This window comes from Dasypus novemcinctus, chromosome 21 (assembly GCF_030445035.2).
Source record: "Dasypus novemcinctus isolate mDasNov1 chromosome 21, mDasNov1.1.hap2, whole genome shotgun sequence".
Lineage (NCBI taxonomy): Eukaryota > Metazoa > Chordata > Mammalia > Cingulata > Dasypodidae > Dasypus > Dasypus novemcinctus.
The window spans coordinates 60,391,377-60,414,154 of NC_080693.1; the positions used below are offsets into that span (position 1 = coordinate 60,391,377).

Sequence of the window (22,778 nt, forward strand, 5' to 3'; positions counted from 1 at the left end):
GCTTATCTAATGGAAAAATCTCTAAGCATCCTTCCCAATAAGCAGACTTAGAAAGCTTGACTTCCAGGATAAATCCTAAGCTGAACCATATTGCTTTTACTTGCTATTTCTCCATTCATTCTTCCAAATTAAAAGGAGTCAGCCTTAAGTCTCTAGTGTTTTGGCCTGGCCCCCTTTCTTTGACCTTGCTCAGTATCTCCTTTAATATAGCATCTCTGCTCGGGAACCCACCACTCTTCTTTTTTCCCTTTCTCAATGCACAATTTTCTCTTTCTACTTGTTCACAGAAAAAAAATGACTTAAAGTCAGTATCTTTACTGTGGGAAAACCTAAATTTTATTAGCAAACAGACAGGAAGTTTGACAATTCAAAAAATTTTAGAGAAATAACAGGCTTGGCTTATTAGGAACGTTAGAATCATAACTCTCAGGTACATAATGGATTTTACAGCTTCTTGTCATATAAGTACATGTTCTTGATAACAGTATTGTAGAGGACATGAAGCCAAAAATCTTCCTCAGAAGATAAAACTGAAATTATTAATAGTTACAGACCATGATAGAGGGATAATGGATATTTGGAAAATTATACTCAGCTTGAGAGACCCTAACATGCTCAGAAATGCAGTTTATAAATTATTGTGAATAGCTAGTCTCTTAATTTTGAAAAAGAAGGCATCTCTGGGAAAGATTTTGTTGGCGAAAAAGTGAGTGTCATGCAGAACATTCAACAGCAAGAACCACCATAGGAGGATGGGTGGCAGCAGGCCGTCCTGCAGCAGGTGGTCTGGCAGCAGGCTGGGCGGCAGCAGCTGGAGATGCAGCAGCTAGGGCGGCAGCAACTTGGCTGACAGCACATGGACTGGCAGCACTGGGGCCTGGAGCAGCTGGACACGCAGCAGCTGGGGTGGCAAGAGCTGGACATGCAGCAGCTGGGGCGGCAGCACACAGACTGGCAGCACTGGGGCCTGGAGCAGCTGGTCACACAGCAGCTGGGGCGGCAAGAGCTGGACATGCAGCAGCTGGGGCGGCAGCACACAGACTGGCAGCACTGGGGCCTGGAGCAGCTGGACACACAGCAGCTGGGGCGGCAAGAGCTGGACATGCAGCAGCTGGGGCGGCAGCACACAGACTGGCAGCACTGAGGCCTGGAGCATCTGGACACACAGCAGCTGGGGTGGCAAGAGCTGGACACGCAGCAGCTGGGGCGGCAAGAGCTGGACATGCAGCAGCTGGGGCGGCAAGAGCTGGACATGCAGCAGCTGGGGCGACAGCACACGGACTGGCAGCACTGGGGCCTGGAGCAGCTGGACATGCAGCAGCTGGGACGGCAGCAGGTAGTCCTGCAGCAGGTGGTCTGGCAGCAGCTGGGTTGGCAGCAGGTCTCCTGGCAGAGGCCTTGGTCACAGCCCTGGTCAGAGCAGATGGAGCCACAACACGAGTTGACCATGGTGTCAGAGAGTGGAGGTTCTGGGTGAGTTTCCAGGAGAGTGAGGTACTTGAGTCTGAATATCTCCTCGCCTCAAGTCCCCTTTTATACCTTGCTGAGAAGCTGTTTTGCCATGTCCTGGATTACTTTTTTCTATTATCTATGTTGTTTAAAGAGAAATTATAGAACATGCTGACTGCGGTATGATGCTTAAATAATTTTCATTTAATCAGCTCTTTATCCCTAAAAGCATCATTTGCCTTCCTTTTGTTTCAGCATCATCTCATCTGTTCCTTCTAACATTTCCTTCTCAGAGTGTGTGTCATTTGACAGCCTGAGGACAGGAAGAGTCATTCCAACCATACTTCCTGGTTGTGAATGAGACACTCAGCCACATTCCCTTCTATTTGGACAATATTTAATATAAACCCAAAAATGGGTATGTTAATATCCAAAATATTAGACCCTCAAATCACCCCGGCACAGTTGTGAATTATGAAAAAGCTAAGAAATGTGGTGTGCAATGGGCTGGGTTTAAGATCTGTGGCTTCAAATTTAACTTATTCAAAATGGAATTGGTCATTTTGTCACTTCTCCAAACCAATACCTCAGTTCTCTGGTCCTATTACAACTCACTGTTAGTCCAGCTTTTCAAGCCAGCAAATTTAGTTACCCTTTATTCGGTATTCCCTAGTTCCCACTATGTCCCAGACCCATTCTCAGCATGGAGACACAGAAGCAAATAATGTCCCACCCTCTCCCTTTTTCGGCCATGATGAGGAACAGCACTGGCTTATTCAGCAAGATGAATTAGCAATGCCTTTACATATGCTGGATCTGTGAACAGGGTTTATCCTCCTGTGCAGCCAAGGTCAGGAATGCCCCAGCAGCAGAGGAACCAGAAATCCTTGGTCACAGCGTAAGTCAGAACAAATGAAGTTTATTCCTTGTGTTGAGGCTCTTCTTGCAAAAGATTAGCCAAATAGGGAAACTGCTAAACCTCCAAGATCTCATGTACCTTATTCTGGCTTTGCTCCATTGCTACACAAGATGAAGGGATTATTGTCCCTTTTGTCCCTGCACTTAACACACTTATTGACCTTTGCGTTTTTAAACTTCAGTTCCAGGTAAAATGCCTTCATTGTCAGGAAGAAACTGCATCAAACCCTTTCCCTTCACTACTAAATGGTAAATACAGTGCATGGGGGTAGGTCGGTATCAGATCTGTCAACATATCTGGAGCTCAGTTTGTAAGCGATTAGGTCAATTGTAATTGAGCTCAGTTCCCTGTTGTAAGAAATGAAATTCTCAAGTGCAGTTGCTTGCTGCTGAGAGAATTACCTATCTTGAATCTTGATTTATTTAGCACAGGTGGAAATCTCATTAAAATAAGTTATTAATTCAAAAGTGATTTGAACTGATCACCACAATTTCATCAACCACATGCTCTACCTTCAGAGGTACATCCCAAACTAAGTAACACAAATGAAAAAAATGTTGGTGGAGACAATGGTTTTGATCTTTCCCCCAAACTAGCTTGAACTTTCAAGGACTAGATGATGTACTCTGTCTTTGAAAAAAAAATGATGGTGCACAGTTGAATGATGCTATTGATTTTGGTGATGTCTCCCTATTATGGAAATAGGTTCTTAGGGGATGTCTATCAATCAGGAGAACAATGCTATTATTTGTTTTTTTAAAAAAATACATAATATTTAGGGAACAACTTCCTCCTTGGGCCATTTCCCCATGGACCACGGAAAACAACATAAACCACAACAAGGAAAAGTTCTTCTCATTGGTCCCAACATTTGGGGTCCAATGTATAAAAGGCTCAGAAAATAATGGTTTCTCAGAATCTGGGAAACTCACCTTTGAACAGGAAACTGCCCTCCACACCTGACATGATGACCCACTCGTGCTGTTCCCCTTGCTGCCAGCCCACCTGCTGCAGAACCACCTGCTGCAGAACTACCTACTGCCAGCCCACCTGCTGCCAGCCCACCTGTTGTGGGTCAAGCTCTTGCAGCTCCAGCTGCTGCCAGCCTTGCTGCCGCCCAATCTGCTGTCAGACCACCTGCTGTCAGCCAACCTGTGTGCCCAGGTGCTGCCAGCCTTCTTGTTGCACCGCTCCCTGCTGCCAGCCCACCTGCAGTGGGACCAGCACCTGTGGCCAAACATGCAGTGGGTCCAGCTGCTGCAAGCCTTGCTGCCTCCCACTCTGCTGTCAGACCACCTGCTGTAGGACCACCAGCTGCCAGCCAACCTCTGTGACAAGCTGCTGCTGCCCTTCCTGTTGTACTACTCCCTACTGCCAATCCACTTGCTGTGGGTCCAGCTCCTGTGGCCAAAACTGTGGTGGGTCCAGCTGTTGCCAACCTTGCTGCCGCTCCAGTTGCTGCTACACAACCTGTTGCCAGCCAGCTTGCAGTGGCCCCGTGTACTGCAGGAGAACCTGCTACCACCCAACGTGCTACTGCCTGCCTGACTGCCAACCCCAGAGCTGCGGATCCAGCTGCTGCCAGCCCTGCTGCTGCCCATCCTGTTGTCAGACCACCTGCTGCAGAACCACCTGCTGCCGCCCCAGTGCCTGCAGCAGCCCTTGCTGTGTGTCCAGTTGCTGCCAGCCTTCCTGTTGTTGAAGCACTTCCAGATCTACCACCTACGATAGGTCATCTATCCTCACCTATTTTGCCAAAGTTATGTTCCTGCAATAAATTTGCTCCCGACAATTTGCTGAGAAACCACATGCTGACACTTATCATTGCTGGCATCTCCTTTCTGCAATGGTTGTGAGTCTGCTGGAGAATACAGTCTACTTCACCTTGATTTTGTTCTTCTTCATTCCCTCTTGATCACTGTATCAGATACTGGTCAGTGCCATCTGAATTTCACATGGATCCAAGGTCTCAACCTCTGGAAAGTGATCATTTTTTGTACTTTACCAAAAAAAATCATATGACTATTTATTTAGCTCTCTACACTGATCAATACTGATTCTCATTTTTCATATATTTAGTATTTTTGTCTTGTTTTCACTCTTAACAACAACTGAATTGTCTTCCTAGCTGGTATTTCCCAATAAAATCTATACTTTTCTGCATCCAATGGTATGTTTTTTGCTTTTTTTTTTAACAGCACTTCCTCTATAAGTTTTTACTTTCAAATTGCATTTTATAGCTATTATCACATTCAAGTCTCACAATGGCCCGACAAGCTGGGCAGAGCAAAGATAATCACTCCCATTTTAGTGTTGAGAAAATGGTTAGATCAAAGGGTTATATGGCTAGTTCATGACTACCTCAATTCTCGGGACTCAATACAAATTTATTTTCCTTCATAACATTTAGGTCATCTAAATGATAGAAGCAAGCTCTCTGATTCCAGACTTAAAGCACTTTTATTTGCTTCTTTCTACAAGGAAAAATAATACTGGTGACTGGGCACAGGGAAGATGCTCTTTTTGAGTTGCTTCTCTAACAAAGGAAATAATTATCCTCTTTATCTATGGAATCCTTATGTATTTACAAAGCTGTTCCCAAATATCCTTCCTACCTCTATGACCAACAGAGGTTGTCTTTGAACATTCCAGTCAATAAAGGGAGGACTTACATTTTCTCTGGGTTCTGGTCAACCACTGGTGCAAGCTGTCACCAACAAACATCACTGGTGTTCCTAGCCCCACCCTTGCCTAGGAATGTGTTCTTCGACGACATGGAATTGGTACTCTGACATCATTTAGTTCATCTCAGCATAAATTGAGATTAAGAATCACCTTTGCAAGGCACACAATCTAGGACCACATTTCCTGGGCTCCCAAACTCTGAGTAAGTTTGATTCCTGACCTAAATATTATGAAGGAAAATAAGTTTGTATTGAGTCCTGAGAATTGAGGAGCCATAAAATAGGCATATAACCCTTTGATCTAATCGTAACCTCTGGATCATAAAAAGGTAGTACTTTATGAAATAAAGACAAAACAGCTAAGGGAAATTAAAATCAGATTTTTCAGGAAAAAGGGAGAAATAGTAGGAAGATGAAAGGGAGAAGGAAGGATGCATTACCCAAAGTCAAGATAGACATTAGGTCAGTTCCCAAGTGGGGAGAATCTGGATCTTCTGATGAAAAGCTGAATAAAAAGAGCAACCAAAGCACTCAGTGGTGCAAGGGTTAATGCAGCTCTGAAAGGAAAATGAGAGGTTTTAGCTGGGTCATCTTCTTAAGAGCCATCAAGGTGCTTGGTTGGGTTCATGGATAGATGCGCAAGAGATGTCATATCTTCCTAGAGGATATATCTGGGATTCTTTGCCTGGTCACTAAACTTACCAAAAGGGGGAATGACTGGGATGAATTAGGATGATTTTATGAATACCTACTATGTATTAGGTAGTGAGCTAGATGCTTTATCTACACTCTCTTTCATTCTCGTACAATCCTAAAAGATGGGGTGTGTTTTTTTTGCCCCCACATTAGTAATTAGGAAATCAGAAATGAGAGGAGTAACTTTCACAAAGTTGTGTGAATAGCACACCATTAAATGGCTTCAAAAACAAAGTTATTTTGTGTGTTATTTGTGAAATGGTAATCATATAGGCCAATGGAACAGAATCGAGAGTTCAGAAATAGATCCACGTATATTATCCATTGATTTTTGACAAAGGTGCCAAGATAATATTTGGAGGAAGTTTAATCTCTTGAAGAAATGGTGCTGAAACAATTAAACATCCATGTGCAAAAAAAAATGAACCTTGATACTTCATATTATATACAAAAAACAACTCAAAATGGGTCATGGACCTAAGTGTGAAAACTTAAAACTACAAAACTTCCAGAAGGAAACATAGGAAAGCCTTTTAGCTTAAGTTAGGCAAAAATTTATTAGATGGACACAAAAATTATGAATTCTAAAAGAGAAAATTTGGTAAATTGAATTTCATCAAAATTTTAAACTTTTGCTCCTTGAAAGAAACTGTTAAGAAAATGGAAGTAAAAGGCTCAGTCTGGAAGAAAATATTTGTAAAATACATGTGACAAAGGAATCCTATATTTATACATATAAAGAATTCTTAACTCTATAATAAGAAGACAACCCAATTTTAAAAATGAGTGAAAGATTTGAATAGAAACATCACCAAGGAAAATATATAACTGGCAAGGACAGTGCTAGTTACTAAGTTATTGGGTCTCAGGCCCAAACCCACTCTCTGTGCTGCTGAGGCTGGGATTCTGCAAATCATCTCTCTCTTTTGCCAGTTGCTTCCTGTTGGACTCTGTAATGTGGGGAGTGAAAAGTCCGGAAGATTAGCCGATCAGTAGGCTTCTTTTTTGCATCCTGTTGCTGTCAGCTTCACCCAGGGCTCAGCAATGATTCTTCACCCTGGCAGTGCCTACTGGGTCCAGTAACAGAAGTTAATCCCAGTTTGCAGTAGTTTTTAGTACTTGGAGAATCGGTGTCACCACAACCCTCAGGAATTCCAGCACCAGTCAGCCAGAGCCCCCTCCTCAGAGGCCAGAATCTCAATCAGCCCTGCAGGTCGCTCCTCTAAGCTTCTGAGGCCCCTTCCAGCCTGACAGTGCTCCTCCTTAGAGGTCTTGGTTCTTAGTTCTGCTGGGCGCCCCCTCCACTCTTCTAAAGTTTACTGATCCCAACCTCTTCCCTTTGCTCTCCCATCCCTAGTGTAATAGATGCATCTTAATGTACCCTTTTACTCAGATCTCCAATACCTAATTGATAAGTCTGTGTATTAAATTGTATTAAAGTAACTGATAGGGCTTCAGGTTTTCTGCCTGGACCCTGACTGACATAGAAAGCTTAAATAGGTTAAATATTTTCCCAGGTTCACAGCCAATGAGTATGTGAACATTAGTGCATCTAATACACTCTAGTGCTTTCTTCACAATGGAGAGCATACAGATGAAGATTTAAAAAAAGGGAGATGCTTAAAAAAAGGTCAATGAGGAAGATTCAGAAAATGGATGCTGCAACCTCAATGCATTTCACAAAGCAGCCACAGATTCAAGAGGTATCAACGAATAGCTATTCAGCGCTTCCCGCACTGCACGGGGATCTCTTTCCACTAAAATAGAACATGGTAAGATCGTGAATATCCAGGAAAAGTAATCTGAACGTGATTCTAAAAAAGAGGAGTATGTGATTGGTAAAGTCAGTGATGAGGACAGTGGGAAAGAGTGATCATCTGAAAATTCACGATGGCTGGACAGTGCCGTCTGCTCAGTGGGAAAGTGGGTGCTGGCGTGCAGAAGAAACCAACGTGCTATCATAATGAGGAGCACTGGGAGAGAAGAGGGCTAATAAGGGTAGGAACCTCATAGGAATTCCATTCGGTCACTATGATCACAAGTGATCCCAATGATAAAAAACTGCAGGAACCTGGGTAGAAGGAACTTAATATAAAAATTATCCTGAGCTTATGAATTCTAAATGCTTTAGGGATTTAAGCACTGGCTGGACAAGCATTTGGCTGGATAGTGCATCAAAGATCCAAAGCTTCTAATAATTGACAATTATTATTGAACTCTTGGAGTCTTTTCAGCTTCTAGTGTGCTTCAGAATTCCTAAACGTGCCCTGTCTTATTCAAAATTAATGGGCCATTTGCTGATAAGTTATTATACACTGAAGTCCATGAGCAAGCAAATACGTAAAAGTTTTAAAGAAACACACAGTGCCATGTTCATTCATTAGGCATTTTCTTGAAGAGAACAGGAAGACTGTCTTTCTTCAAGGCTTCCAGAATAGTAGCCACCACCTTGACAAATTTACCAGGATCTGGCCCAGAAAACTGATCTTATTTACATTTTAAGAGTGAAACCACTTTGGGACAGACTGTCTATAATCAAGCCCATAAAATAAGTATGCCAATTTATTATTAATTTACATGAGAAATAACTTGAAGAGGAAACGGGGTTTTCATAAGTCTTTTTAAACTGCTTTTTAACTGCTTTTCTTCCTGTAAGCACACCTGTATGAAAAGTTGAATCATAACCAGAAGTTTGTTTTCTGAGCAAAGAATCAGAACAGAGCATTTGGAGAAGAATGTTGAATGGCATCTAATGCATTTGCTTCAAAATAGGTCTGCCAATGAATCTGAAGGCTCAAAGTGCCTTGTCTGGCTCTCTACCCCTTGTGAAGTATTTGGCCAGGCAATGCCAGCACTTGCACTGCAGCCTCTCCTTCTTCTAAGCTGCCATGGTTCACCAACCTCACCATCCCCACTTAAAAGTCACATGTTCATTTTCAAAAACATCTTCCATCAACGTAGTGCAAATTCTATAGCCTTGATGCTGTACCTCTAGCATTCCCTGACTTCTGGTACATCCTCACTTCTCTCTGCCTCACAGGTATCTACTTTGGAATTTTATGTTTTCATTCTATTCATTTTTTATTTTTTTTAAAGATTTATTTATTTATTTATTTATTTATTTATTTAATTATTTCTCTCCCTTTCCCCACCCCCCACCCCGGTAGTCTGTTCTCTGTGTTTATTTTGTTGCATCTTCTTCTTTGTCCGCCTCTGTTGTTGCCAGTGGCACGGGAATCTGTGTTTCTTTTTGTTGCGTCATCTTGTGTCAGCTCTCCGTGTGTGCGGCGCCATTCCTGGGCAGCCTACACTTTCTTTCGCGCTGGGCAGCTCTCCTTACGGGGCTCACTCCTTGTGCATGGGGCTCCCCTACGTGGGGGACACCCCTGCGTGGCATGGCACTCCTTGCGCACATCAGCACTGCGCATGGGCCAGCTGCACACGGGTCAAGGAGGCCCGGGGTTTGAACCACGGACCTCCCATGTGGTAGACAGACGCCCTAACCACTGGGCCAAGTCCGCTTCCCTATTCATTTTTTTAATAACACTTATTGACTATTTTTGAAGTTTCAAGTCATAGACATCTGATTACGTTTTAGGCAACTCAGGGTTTCATCCTCTTTCTCTTTCTTCCAAATAAAAATATAAAATTCAACCATGCAGATATGTCCTGAGAAGCTGGCACTGGTTCTTTATTCATGGGGTGATAATATGACATCACCAGCTGGGATGTGACCCATCCTTCACATGCAGGGTCCCCACCAGGAGTGGTAATGGTAGATGTAGGACCTACAGCAATTTCCTCTTCCTATGACTCCAGCTGTGCATAAAAGACAATTCCACATACCAGTCCTCTTAAATAGATTATTATGGAAAAGACAAGGAAATACTTTCAGGAAACTCTTCTTCATCTTCTTTGCCTCTGTCCAAAGTATATAAAAAAGTTCACCTCTTTTTCTACTAGAGAATGCCTGCTCAGAATTCTCTCCACATGGAGTATGTGAAAAGAATGGTTTTAAGTACATTGACATGCGTTTTAAAGAGAAGGAATATCAGCCTCAATATCCAAACTCTGTGATAGCACTGAGAGTTTAAGAAGTATGACAGAATCCTTAGAAATGCCAATATTGGAGTTCACATCAATGTCAAACTGACTTATAGGAGGATTAACAAGCTTGTTATGTTCAGAGTTTCCTTATGTGTAAAATGTGGAGGTAGTGGAAAAAAGAATCAAAGGACAATGTATAATGACCCCACTGAGATAAATAAGTATAGAATTTTTTTCAGTGTTATAAAGGATTTTATGAATTCACCAAAATTTGGAAGACCGATAATCCTTGTATGTAAATCATTCAGAGAGATGTCCACAGTAATGGCATGATATTTTAATAACTTCTGGTAGTGAAGACCAGGATGTTGAAATGCTTTGCAAATTGGTGACAAGACAAGATCAATGTGCTCTGACAGATTTCTACTGTACCTTGCTAATTAAGAGGCAAAATTTAAAAATTTTGAAAATTCCTTGAGAATGCAGTACAGATATTGTGACTCCAGATTCAACAGGAAGTTAGGTTTTTACTTAAGTTGCTACTCACCTCCCTGTGATGAGTGATCTCCATGGCCATAGCGGAGGTGATCAAATGTTTGTCTAATCTCCAAACCCCTTTGTTCTTTTGTTGTTGTTTTTTTACAGATATGTTGCATAATAAAGCTTTTTCTTCCTTCATTTGGATTTTTTAATTAAACCTTTATTTAGAAACATGTACCCTTTACCAGTTTCCAACAACAATATCTTGCAAAACTATAGAACATCATGACCTCGAATTGGCATCAATATAATAAAGACACAGAACATCCCCAACAACACCAAGATCCTTCATGTTGCCCTCTGAAGTCACACCTACTTCCTTCCCACCCATACCACCTTCCTAATCTGTATTTTCTGCTATTTTTTTCTAAAAAATTTATAGTTTCATATTTTACATTTAAGTCCATAATCCATTTTTCATTAATTTTTGTAAAAGGTGTGAGACTTAGATCGATGATCATTTTTTGCTTATGGACGTACCATTGTACAGGAACCATTTGTTGAAAAGATCATCTTTTGTGTATTGAATTGTTTTTGCACCTTTGTCAAAAATCAGCTGGAAATATTTGTGTGGATCTGTTTCTGGATTATCTAATTAATCCATTGACATATGTGTCTATTGCTTCTCCAATAACACATAGGCTTAATTACTATAGCTATATAATGAATCTTGAAATTAAGTAGACTGATTCCTCCCATTTTTTTCTTCTTTTTCAAAATTGTTTTAGCTCTTCTAGTTCCTTTACCTTTACCTACAAAATATCTTGCTGGGATTTTGATAGGAATTGTGTTATACCTCTTTATCAATTTGGGAAGCACTGACATCTTTATTGCATTGAGTCTTCCAATCCATGAACAGTTATAGAAATCCTCTTTGATTCTTTCACCTGTAGTGTATTTTTTGCCTAAAAGTCCTGTATATATTTCATTAAATTCACACCTGAGTATTTCTTTTTTTGAGAAAGAGAGTTGTAAATGGTATTTTATTTTTAGTTTCCAGGTCCACATGTTCATTGATAGTATATAGGAATACAAAAATTTGGATATGGTTATCTTATAACTTGCAACCTTGCTGAACTCACTTGTTCTTTAAAATAATTTTTTATTTTCAATTTTTTAGACACTTTAGATTGCATAAAGGTTGCATCAGAAATATAGGGGTGGGAGTGGATGTGGCTCAAGCTGTTGAATGTCCACCTTCCACATGGGAGGTCCTGGGTTTGGTTCGCAATGCCTCTTGCAAAAACAAAAACAAACAACAAGCAAAACAAATGAAAAACCAACTCAGGGAAGCTGATGTGGCTTAGTGATTGAGCATCGGCTTCCCACATATGAGGTCCCAGGTTCATTCCCCTGCCTCCACTACCTAAAAAATAATAATATAGGGCATTCTCATATACCTCCCCACCTCTCCCTCACTTTTCCCCATTAACATCTTTCATTAGTGGGGTACATTTGTTACAATTGAGGAACACATATTGAAGCATTGCTACTAACCATGATCTATAGTTTATATTACAGTTTACACTTTGCCCCACACAATTTTATAGGTTTTGACAAAATGTGTAACGACCTGTAACCGTCATTGCAATGTCATGCAGTACAATTCTAATGTCCCCAAAATGCCCCAGGTTATATTTATTCTTCCCTCTCCCTCCCTTCAGAAACTCTGGTGGCCACTGCCTTTATATCAATGGTACCAGTTCTTCCACTGCTAGAATAATAATGTCTACTTTTTTTTTTTTAACACATTTTTAAAATTCAAGTTAATAGATCACACAGAACATTACATTAAAAAAACATGAGGTTCCCATATAACCCACTCTCCACCCCCACCCCAATCATTTTTGTAAATTGTATTTTTTGAAGATATATACATCACAGAAAATGTTACATTAAAAACCATATATGGAAACACCCCACCCCACCCACCCCACTGCTCCCACACCACCAACCTCTCCCATCATTGTGGCACACTCATGGCACTCGGCGAACACATTTTGGAGCATGGCTTCACCTCACATGGCTAATAGTTTACCCTGTAGTTCACACTCTTCCCCAGTACATTCAGTGGGATATGGCAGGATATATAAAGTCCAGCATCTGACCCTGCAATATCATTTAGAACAACTCCAAGTCCCCAAAATGCCTGCACATCACATCTCTTCTTCCCTCTCCCTGCCCTCAGCAACTATTGTGGCCACTTTCTCCACATCAATGCTACAATTTCTTCTATTACTAGTCACAATAATTTTATAGTAGAATTTCAGTAAGTCAACTCTAATCCATATTTTATTCTGACATTCTGTGGACCCTGGAATGGTGATGTCCACTCCACCTCTAGATCAAGAGGGGGCTTAGATTCCACATGTCTACTTTAATCCATAGTTGCATTCCCCCTTATGTTTTTAACTCACTTTATTTCTTATCTAGTAGATGGTCTATCCTGGAGAATGTTGTGTTTTTATATAAGAAGAATGTGTGATAGATTGTATATTTTATAAATATGTATAATAAAATAGTTTTTTTTTTTAAGAAGAAAGTGTACTCTGCTATTGTTGTATGGGGTGTTCTACAAATACCAATTAAATCCTTTGGTTGATGGTAGTGTGAGGTTCTTCTATATCTTTGTTGATTTTCTGTCTAGTTTCTTACCAATTGTTCAGAGAAGAATGTTCAGGTCTCCAACTATAATTGTGGATTTGTCTGTGTCTCCTTTTAGTTCCAGCAGTTTTTGCTTGAAATACCTTGCTGCTCTGTTGTTTTATGCATACACATTTAGAATTGTATCTTGACAATTTTAACATTATAAAGAGTCCATCTCTGTCTCTGATAATTTTCTTTGCTCTGATGTCTACTTTATTGATATTAATATGGCCACTCTTTTTTCCTTTGATTAATGTTTGCATGGTCTATCTTTTTTCATCTTTTTACTTTCAGCCAGCCTATATTGTTATATTTGAAGTTTATTCCTTATATACAGTATATAGTTTTGTTTTTTTAAAATTCACCCTGCCAATTTCTCTTTTTCAATTAGTGCATTTAAGCCATTTACATTTAGTGTAATTATTGATATGTTAGAGCTTAAGTCTAACATTAAAAATTTTTTTTGTATGTTCTATTTTTTGTTTCTCTATTTTGTTTTTCCTGTTTTTATGTGGGTTATGTGAACATTTTTTAAATTTCATTTTTATTCATATATAGTATTTTTAAAATTTATCTCTCTGTTTAGCTTGTTTATTGGCTTTTCTAGGTAGTACATCAAATATACATAACTTATCACAGTCTGCTGGTATAGTCATTTTACCTTACTTCTATTATTTCCATTTGCCCACATATGTAATTGTCTTAAGTATTTTCTTTACAAACCTTTAAAACCATAGCAGACAGTATTGTAATTTTTGCTTCAATTGCCAAACATAATTTAGAAAACTGAAGAGGAGAAGGAAAGTCTATTATATTTATCCATATTTTTTCTTATTCTATTATTTCTTTCTTTATGATATCCTGAGGGTCCTTACTTTATAATTTTCTTTCTGTTGAGAGACCTTCCTTTAGCCTTTTGGGTAAATATGGTGGCAACAAATTCTCATAGGTTTTTTTAAAATCTGAGAATGATTTTCTGTTTGATTCCTAAAGGATATTTTCACTGGGTAAGGGAGTCTAGGTTAGTTCTTTTATTTCAGTACTCAAAAAAAAAAAATTGTTTCATTGCCTTCTAGGTTCCATGATTTTTCACAAGAAACCTGCTATCATTCTAATTGTTTTTCCTCTAGAGGTAAAGTGTCATTTTTCTCTGGCTTCTTTCAAGATTTTTTCCTTTTGTCTTTAGTTTTCAGAACTTTAATAATGATGGGTCTTGGCATGGATTTTTTTTTCTTGAATTCGTTTAATTATTTTCTTGAATTTGTCTTAATATATTTTGCCAAATTTGGGAAATTTTCAGCCATTATTTTTTTAGTATGTTTTTCAGACCTGATCTCTTTTTCCTCTCATTCTGGGACTCTGGCTGTATCAGTGTTGGATCTTTGTTATAGTATTATAGGTATCTGAGGCTCTGTTAATGTTTTTCAGACTATTTTCTCTCTGTTGTTCACATTTGGTAATTTCTCTTGTCCTCTCTTCCAGTTCACTGGAAACCCATTTGCTGAGCTTTTTATTTTGGTTATTTCATTTTTCAGTTCCAAGCTTTACATTTTGTTCTTCTTTATATCTTCTATTTCTTTGCTGAGGCATTCTATTTTCTCATTTTTTCAAGAGTATTTGTAATTGCTCATTGAAACATTTTTATCATGGCTGCTTTGAAACCTTTGTCAGATAATTCTAACATCTCTATCACCTTGGTGTTGGAATTTATTGTTTTTTTAATTCATGGAAAATATTCCTGGTACTTGTATGATAAGTAATTTTTATTAGTATCTGGACATTTTTGTATTATGTTATAAGACTCTGGGTCTTGTTTAAAACTTTTGTTTTAGCTGACTTTTTCTAACTCCATTCCAGCAGGAAAATGGGGAGGGGGAAGGCACCACTTATTGTTTTCTCAGCTCACCCTCTGTTGACATTCAAAGCAAAGATGCTCTTCATTATTGGTGGGCAACAGTTTGGTTCCTTCATGAGATTTTTACTGATATCAGTGGAGTGGCTTTGTTACCACTGGGTGATGTTGATAGTCCTAACCCTTCCTTAGACCTCCTCTGACAACACCCCAGCAGGGGCCTTAGGAGGCCTCATTATACCTTCACAAGGATGGATATCTAGCCTCCTCACTGGGCCTTTACTGACATGGGTGGAGATGGCGTCACAGTCTTTTCTGTTGTGTTTGATTACAGTAGAATAATTATTGTCTAAAATTTTCCTTCTTGCTGGGTTTCCCTTTTTCTGGTCCTTTGGCAAGAAAGAGAAGACTTTTGTTAGGACATTTTTTTCTCTTAATCTGTTGGAAATTTCTGGGTTGCTGGCTTCTTTCAGCTCAAAAATAAAACAAAACAAAAAATCCAGGAAAGTCACCCCCATGTTGTTCCTCAGGTCATGAGGTGCTTACTGTGTCTGCCTTCTCTCCATCATGCAGAATCTTCTCATTTTTGTCTTACACATAATTTCCAGGGACTTTATAGAAAGATCTTCTCTGTCTTCCCAGTCAGAAATCTTCTATTGGATTTTAATTAAACCTTATAAACATATTGAAAGACACAAGGAAACTATTAGCAATATAAACAAATACAAGAAAATATTAATAAGAACTAAGCAGGAATTATATCATTGTATCAGTTTTAATATTTTGACTTTGGTCATTGAACTAAGGATTAAAGAAATACAATACTGAAGTATTTAGGGATAAAGGGATCTTTAGGGATAGAAAGTACATCTGAAACTTACTCGCAAATGATTCAGGAAAATCCAACAATAGAAACATGTCTACAAAGAGTTGAAATGTTCAATAAAGTATGGTAAAATGCTAACATTTGGAGAATCTGTATGCTGTATGAAGCATACAGTAATTTTTGTATGTTTTTGCAACTTTTCTATCAGTCTGAAATTATTTCAAAATGAAGAGTTAATAAAATTAAATTTATGGTGGGGGCAGAGAAAACAAAGCATATTACTAGGTACAAAGTAAAGAACATATAGTCATTATAGTCCACAATAGATGGAATAAATTGTAGAAGATATACTGACATGGAAGACCAAACCTGAAAAATTAATAATGTAAGGTATAGAATGTGTTAACTGAATGACAGAAAAATATTACATATCAAAGTTTTGGGATGCTATAAATTTATAGCCTTAAATACTTAAATTAGATCAGATTAAAACCTCAAAATTAACTAAGTGTCCATCATAATGAGTTAGAAAATAAAAATAGAATTAACCTCAAATTCAGAAAATGTAAATTAATGAAATAATTAACAAAGATACAGTAGAGAAGACCAACAAAGCCAAAATTTGTTCTTGTTTTTACTTTTTTAATTAAACAAATTGATCAATCACTGTCACAGGTGTTCAAGAAAAAGAAAGAAGTCATAACTAATATTAAGGATGAAATAAGGACTGAATTAAGAATAAAGCATAGAATGGTCATTGATCAAAGCTGGAACCAATGTATCCACATGGAAAAGATAAAATGGTATTCCAGCCATACATAATGCACAAAAAGTCAATTCTAGGAGAATTAATGACTTACAGATAAAAAACAAAACCTTAACACTCTTATTAGATAATTTATTGAATGACTTTTGATCTTGAGGTGGGGAGATAGCGCTTGACCAGGAATAAAGAGAAAGATCTGGGGAAAATGTGGGCTTCACCTCATGAGTTTCTCTTGTTCAAGAATTGTACTCCGAAAGTGATTGCTGTCCTAAAAATAGTTGTTTTAAATATTTCCCCAGCTTTTATTATTATTTACGGCAGGTGGGTAAATCCTATACTAGCTTCCACATTACAGGTGGAATCTAGAGCCTCCCTAAACTTGGTTTTAACTCATCATCTTCATCACCCTCTCTTCAGAGATTCTTCCCAATGTAACTACCACCAAGAGAAAATAGATGCAGACTGACACTTGTGACACAACAGGTTTATCAGTGCTTAATGATGGCATCTCTCATTTCTGAAAAACAGTCTTATTTTTATCTATTAGTTAAGAAACAAAAAATCAATTGCCCTGAGAAAATTCTTAACACTTAAGGAATAACTTCTTCCTTGGTTCACTTCCCCATGGTCCACGGAAACAACATAAACAACAACAAGGAGTTCTGCTCATTGGTCCCAACATTGGGGGTCCAGTGTATAAAAACCCCTGGAGAGAAGGAGTTCTCAGAAACTGGAAAACTCACCTTTAAACAGGAACCTACCTTCCACACCTGACACCATGACCCACTGCTGCTCCCCTTGCTGCCAGTCAACTTGCTGTAGAAACACCTCCTGCAGGACTACTAGCTGCCAGCCTACCTGCTGCATGTCCACCTGTGGCCAGCCTTGTTGTCATCCATCCTACTGTGGATCTAGCTGCTGCCAGCCTTGCTGCCACCCACTCTGCTGTCAGACCACCTGCTGCCAGCCAACCTGTGTGACCAGCTGCTGCCACCCTTCCTGCTGCACCACTCCCTGCTGCCAGCCCACTTGTGGCCAAACGTGTGTTGGATCCTGTGGCCAAACGTGTGTTGGATCCAGCTGCTGCCACCCCAGTTGCTGCTACACAACCTGCTGCCAGCCAGCTTGCAGTGGCTCCGTGTACTGCTGGAGAACCTGCTACCATCCAACATGCTGCTGCCTGCCTGGCTGCCATCCCCAGAACTGCTGATCCAGCTGCTGCCACCCCTGCTGCCGGCCAATTTGTTGTCACACCACTTGCCATAGAACCACCTGCTCCCACCCCAGCTGCTGCAGCAGCCCTTGTTGTGTATCCAGTTGCTGCCACCCTTCCTGCTGTTGATCCTCTTGGTGAAGACTCACCTCATGCCATATTCCAACTTTTGACCAAACATCCCTGGTCCTGCAATAGAATCAGTTTCTAGCTTTCACCATCACCAAATTTTCTAATAGTCATCTTGTAAAATATCTTGGAGTCTCTGTGATGGGATGCAGCCAACTTTATTCTGATTTCCTTCTTTTTTCTGGTTGATCAATGTTCTTGCTCCTGTCCTGCTTTGTCTGTTCCTTGACAACGTTCTCAGACAGGAAAAGGTAATCTTCACCTTTCTCCCCAAGTAACCTAAATACATACACAAACAATAAGCTCATGGCTTTTTTCTTAACTCTCCTTAATGGTAAATAATTAATGTTTTCTCAATGTACTTATTGTTCCTTTGGTGTGCTTTTCATTTTATGTTCACTTTGAATTGTCTTCCTAAATATAGGGCCTCTTTCCTGTTTATTTCCTAATAAAAGGCTTACTATTTGGCACCTTTCCCTTCATTTTTTCTACAAGATTTCCTTTGTAATAGCTGACACTCACACTGCATTTCAGCTCTATCATTTCTTCCTAACTTCACAATAACCTCCCAAGGTGGTGAAAACCAAGAGCATCTTTTGCAACAATCTTTGTATATATGAAAAAATTTAATTGCTTAATGTCCTCATGCCCAACACCTAAGTCTTCTTAGTTTAACTCTAGGGTGCTTTCATTTAATTCTTACTGCAAGTGGAAATAATACTGATGCCAGAGCATGTGGAAGATGTGCAATTTGTCTGTCTTTAGCTTCCTAGAAGTGGAAATCTTAATACATTTGCACACAGGGCACTTTTCTGTGCATTCACAGAGGAATGAGAGAGCAAGACAAGAGGATGAACTGGACCCCATCAGAATCCGTGTGTGATAGGGAGAGTAATAGAGGGAAAGCCGGGTATTCTGAAGAAAGTGAACAATAAAGAGCACACTCAAGCATCTGGACTTTTGAGGTTTGGTGCTGCCTCTAGGTAAAGAGCATTTCAGAACTAGGGCATCCCCTGGATCAAAATAATCGAGGGAAGAAGTATCATTCTTTTGGCCTGGGTCTCCAGGTCTCTGAGAGCCTGCCAAGGTATCCAACCAGCTACCCACTAGCACTCCAGGTCTTCATAGGAGAAAAGAGCTTGAATTACTGAATTATTACTGAGCATCTAATAGATGCTGAGTTTGCCCTGCAAGGGAGGTCTTACCATACCCACGTTAAGCACCCTCATGGAGGTAAACTAACATGCACCATCCCACACAGCTGCACAGTTTATAAACAGCTTGACTGTCTTCTAAAAACCAGTCTGTTTCCCCTGCACTGCTTTATTGTAATGCCATCTAAGAGACAGGATATTACTTTATGGCCAACAAAGCTTTTCACATGAAAGCAAATGACTTGGGTGTTTTCCTATTTATATCTTTTAATTATCAATGGTTGGAATTTGGAGACAAAGAATGAGAACTAAGAGGTTTACAGTTTGTAGATTAAAAAGGCCTTTTTCCTTCACCATCTAGGTATTGTGCCCTTACAGTGGACCAGTTACTGTGTTCATGCCGGGGATACAGAAGTCAACAATATGCCCAAGAGCCAGCCTTCATTAGGTTGGCTGGGTGTACCAGTTTGATATGGTTATGAATTCCAAAAGTAGATATTGGATTATGTTTGTAATCTGATCTGTACCTGGGCATGACTGAGTTATGATTAGGGCATTGAGTCCCCACCCACCACAGATAAAAGGCATGGCAAAGAACAGATTTAGAGGTTTCTGATGTTGGCGTTTTGAAGTTGGAGTTTGATGCTGAAAACTTAAGCTGGAGCCCTGGGAAGTAAGGTCACAGAGGAGAGAGAAGGCAACCCCAAGAAGAAAGGAACCTTGAACCCAGGGAAAAGCAAGCTCCAGGAACGTTGGAACCCAGGAAGCCTGAACCCTTGCAGCCATCGGCAGCCATCTTACTCCAAATAGACTTTGGTAAGGGAAGTAACTTATGCTTTATGGCCTGGTATCTGTAAGTTCCTACCCCAAATAAATACTCTTTATAAAAACCAACCAGTTTCTGGTATTTGGCTGACTAATACACTGGAGAAGAGCAGAAAAAGAATTTCTATTCTCCTGGGACTGGGGACAATATACCCAATTTCAGTTTAAGGTATAACACTGAAGAGAGAGAAAAAATAGGAAAAAAACTTCCAGACTCACCCCCATGATCCACATTCTATATGAAACAATTAGTATAAAACAAGCAGAGAGATTCCAAAAATTTATAAAATAAATCAACTATAAAAGGGGCTTGAATACATTAAGTAGTTTTCCTAAGAACTCCTGCCAATGAGTGGCAGAATAGCAAGGTGAAAATGCAACCATCAGATTCTGATTTCCAAGCCCCAAAGATATATGCTTTTGTCACTTACGTCCCCAAAGGGAAACAAAAAAATGAAAATAAAAAGAGACTTATAGATGGACAGGGATTGGAAGTCACATCACTGGAAGTGATGTATCAGTTATAACCAACTGGCAGATTGTATTCAATTTCTATGAGTAAGTTATAATCAGGAGTCCTTATCTACAGGTATCTTCCTTTCCTAATTACTCCAATTACATTTAAGATATACACATTCATTTTTCAAACAAATCCTGAACCAGACTAGAGTAAATTTGCTAATCTTGAAGCCATTCTTTTTCTTTAAATTGCCTGTACATATTTTGGCTCTGCTCTCTTTTATGATATTTTTAAGAGTCACACTCCAAGGATAATCTTCTCTCTCTTCTTGTGTGGTTTTATAGAATTTTCAGAGTACCAGAGTGTGACCTATCTAAGATGTTAGTATAAGCTTTCATTAGGTTTACTTATGCCATGTCTTTTAAGAGCCAATTAGGATATTACACATCATATATGTTTAATGATATATTCAGGTAACTCATGATACTTCCCACGTCTTACAAATTCTAAATGTAAAACTCAGTGAGGTAGGAATGTATTTTGAAAGTTGCCTTGACTCTCAAATTTTGTGTGTTTTTTTCTAAGCTGATCATCTGGAACCATTGGTTTGTAAGGAGTGATCTACCAATTGCACTTTTTCCTAGTTTCCCTTCTTGTGCTGATGTTACTGGTCATGAAGTAATTTTTTCTGTTGATGATTTGAGCTGAGTGATAAGGACAACTCTTCATTAATGTTCTCTAGAAAAATATAAAATTTTTGTAGATGTGATCAAGATTTAATTTCAGAAAATTGAACCCAAATTTGTTGCCTCTGTTAATGAGGAAAACAAAACTCAACTATTTGGTTACAAGTTTTTCTGTGGAATTCCTCCAAAGCAGTGCATCAGAAAGTAAGCCTTGAGCTATTGTAATGTACCCATGTGACAGAAGACTGTTGCACACTGAGCTAAAACTTCAATAGCATTACTAGTTTATGTGCCTTCAGAAACATCAATATAGACATTAACACTGAAACCAAACTGAATCTCAGGAGAATGGGGAATCTTGCCACAATCACAACTAACTCATTTAGAGAACACCAAAGAAGAGAGTAACAACAGGAGAATAAATTCAAATGATTCCCAATTCAGTGAAAAAGTGTACAAATTTCACCACTATTATGAAAGAGAACTGAGATTGTTGTTATTTAGTCTTATGAATTCTGATATTGAATAACTTGTCAGAGAAGTGTGTGGACAAATTGCATCACATTTCAATATTTCTTAGACTCTCTCTGGAGGAGAGAAATAATCAAGAATACCCAGCCCAAGAGCCTCCACTCTAAATATCATGAAGGCTTGAGAGGTAAAATCTGACAAGTTCTTCATGATGCTGCAGAGACTATGCAGACTCACATGGATGCTATGTTTTTCATGGGAGGAAAAGGAATGATTAATTACCTCTAACCCCTTATCCTCAGGGTTTTTTGGAGGTAATCATATACTTGACTCTTCCTTATAACCCCATTGAATCTCCTGTTTACACAAATATAAGCTTCTTTTAAATTCCTTCTTCCTTTTTTGAAATTGATTTTAAAATAAGACATGTGAGTTCACCAAAATATAGATGTTATTAACAAATGAAATAATAAAACATGGAAAAGAATCAAGCTCAGTATTTTGTATAAACATTGGTAAAAATAAGTCCAGAAAAGAAGGGAAAATCATAGAAGAAATACAACCAAGGAAAAAGGTACTGACTTAGATGACTCAGCAATGAGGCATATAAAGAATGAACAAATAAAATAGAACATTTTCATAATGAGAACACTGAATATCAAAAATTCATGGTATAGAATCAGATCATATGTCTTTAAAATATAAACAAATCAAAGTTGGCATTATATGCATACGATAACCACATTTGCTTTTTCTGAAATGCAAGGTTGTTTTATCTTTTGAACATTAATCAGCTTTTCGTCACATTTATTGAAAAAAGTAGAATAACCATGAGATTATCTCAATAGGTAAGGAAAACATATTTTATAAATATCATCACATTTTGAGGACAAAAGATGCTAGTGAATTAGAAATGGAAAAAGTCTACTTATTCTGATTTTTTAAAAGCTACAAAAGAGAAAGCAAACATTGTACTGAAATGTGCAATGTTGAAACTTATCCTTCATTTCAAGAATAATGCAAAGATGTCCACGATACAATTCTGTTCAGCTTTGTGCTGGAGGGCCAAAGAGTATATGTGATGGCTTGGAGTTACGGGCAACCAAAAATGTTTTAATATGAATCCATCCCTGTTGGTATGAACCCACTGTAAATAGGACATTTCGATGGGGTTATCTTTTTTATAATAATTAATTTTTTTTATTTAAGAAGCTTTAGATTACATAAATGTACATAAAAATATAAAGGATCCCCACATGCCCTATTCCCTCCACCTCCCACACTTTCCCACATTAACAACATCCTTCATTAGTGTGGTACATTTGCTACAATTGGTGAACACGTACTGAGGCATTGCTACTAACAATGGACTGCAGTTTATGTTATAGTTTACACTTTGTCCCACATAATTTTGT

The 22,778-nt window shown here is 38.9% G+C and overlaps 1 protein-coding gene and 1 pseudogene across 1 annotated transcript; one reads left to right on the forward strand and one right to left on the reverse strand.

The window, feature by feature from the left end:
- Window positions 1-726: 726 nt before the first annotated feature.
- LOC101443179 (keratin-associated protein 4-3-like) lies at window positions 727-1,449 on the reverse strand. Its single transcript, XM_058284238.1, has 2 exons — window positions 1,253-1,449; window positions 727-1,147 (listed from the first exon to the last, which is right to left on the reverse strand). Exons 1-2 carry the CDS (start codon window positions 1,447-1,449, stop codon window positions 727-729), a joined length of 618 nt encoding a protein of 205 aa, XP_058140221.1.
- Window positions 1,450-3,335: 1,886 nt separating this feature from the next.
- LOC101443614 (keratin-associated protein 9-1-like) lies at window positions 3,336-17,767 on the forward strand (annotated as a pseudogene).
- The last annotated feature ends 5,011 nt before the right edge of the window (window positions 17,768-22,778 follow it).

Coding starts and splice junctions, on each gene's coding strand:
- LOC101443179 (XM_058284238.1), bottom strand. CDS start 1,449: ATGGTCAACTCGTGTTGTGGCTCCATCTGCTCTGACCAGGGCTGTGAC. Junction 1,148..1,252: donor TGTCGCCCCAGCTGCTGCAT/GTCCAGCTCTTG, acceptor CAGATGCTCCAG/GCCTCAGTGCTGCCAGTCTG.